This window comes from Penaeus monodon, chromosome 33 (assembly GCF_015228065.2).
Source record: "Penaeus monodon isolate SGIC_2016 chromosome 33, NSTDA_Pmon_1, whole genome shotgun sequence".
In the NCBI taxonomy this organism is placed as follows: domain Eukaryota; kingdom Metazoa; phylum Arthropoda; class Malacostraca; order Decapoda; family Penaeidae; genus Penaeus; species Penaeus monodon.
Genome location: NC_051418.1, coordinates 28935221 through 28935761, shown reverse-complemented (window position 1 = coordinate 28935761; position 541 = coordinate 28935221). Strand labels below are relative to the sequence as shown.

The 541-nt window shown below is 66.5% G+C and overlaps 1 protein-coding gene across 1 annotated transcript in view; it reads left to right on the top strand.

Moving 5' to 3' along the window:
* The window catches only part of LOC119594203, a gene marked incomplete in the record, with an annotated part of 907 nt that overhangs the window by 165 nt on the left and 201 nt on the right, over positions 1-541 (top strand). The window contains 1 exon segment of the mRNA XM_037943274.1: positions 1-541. Within this exon segment, the coding sequence (XP_037799202.1) occupies positions 1-516 (516 nt within the window).

Here is a 541-nt window from a genome sequence, read left to right as displayed (position 1 = left end):
CTACGGAGGTACAGACACAGGTTCCCCAGCAGGACGCCCCGCCGCCCGCCCTGGGTCCTGGCTCGGACTATGGCGAGAATGGAGGGCCGCCCACGCCCGTGGTCTTCACGGGCGGGGAGGCTCCCCTTTACTCCGCCACAGCCGCCACGGAGCCTCACCATCCAGCACTCTATTCACCGCCTGCGTCACTCCCTCAAGAGCCGCTTTATCCTCCCGCAGCTTCTTTGGCTCAGCCTCCGCCGCCTCCGCACCCGCAGGTGTACCCACATTACTACCCGCTACCCGAGTACCCTGCTCTGCGGCCCGAGTACCGCGCCTACCAGCCGTACCCGCCGCCGCGGCCCGACGATCCGACTCGGCCTGTGCAGTATCCGCACTACCCGCCCTACCATTTCTGACGCTGTGGCCACCAGTGTTCCCGCAGTCCAGCCGCCTTCTCCCACTCACGCACCTTTGGGCAGCACTGCGTATGAGCACTCCCCTTCTACCCTCCCCCTGTGCCCCCTTAGCGCGTAGCTCCGCGTAGCTCGGGGGTACAATA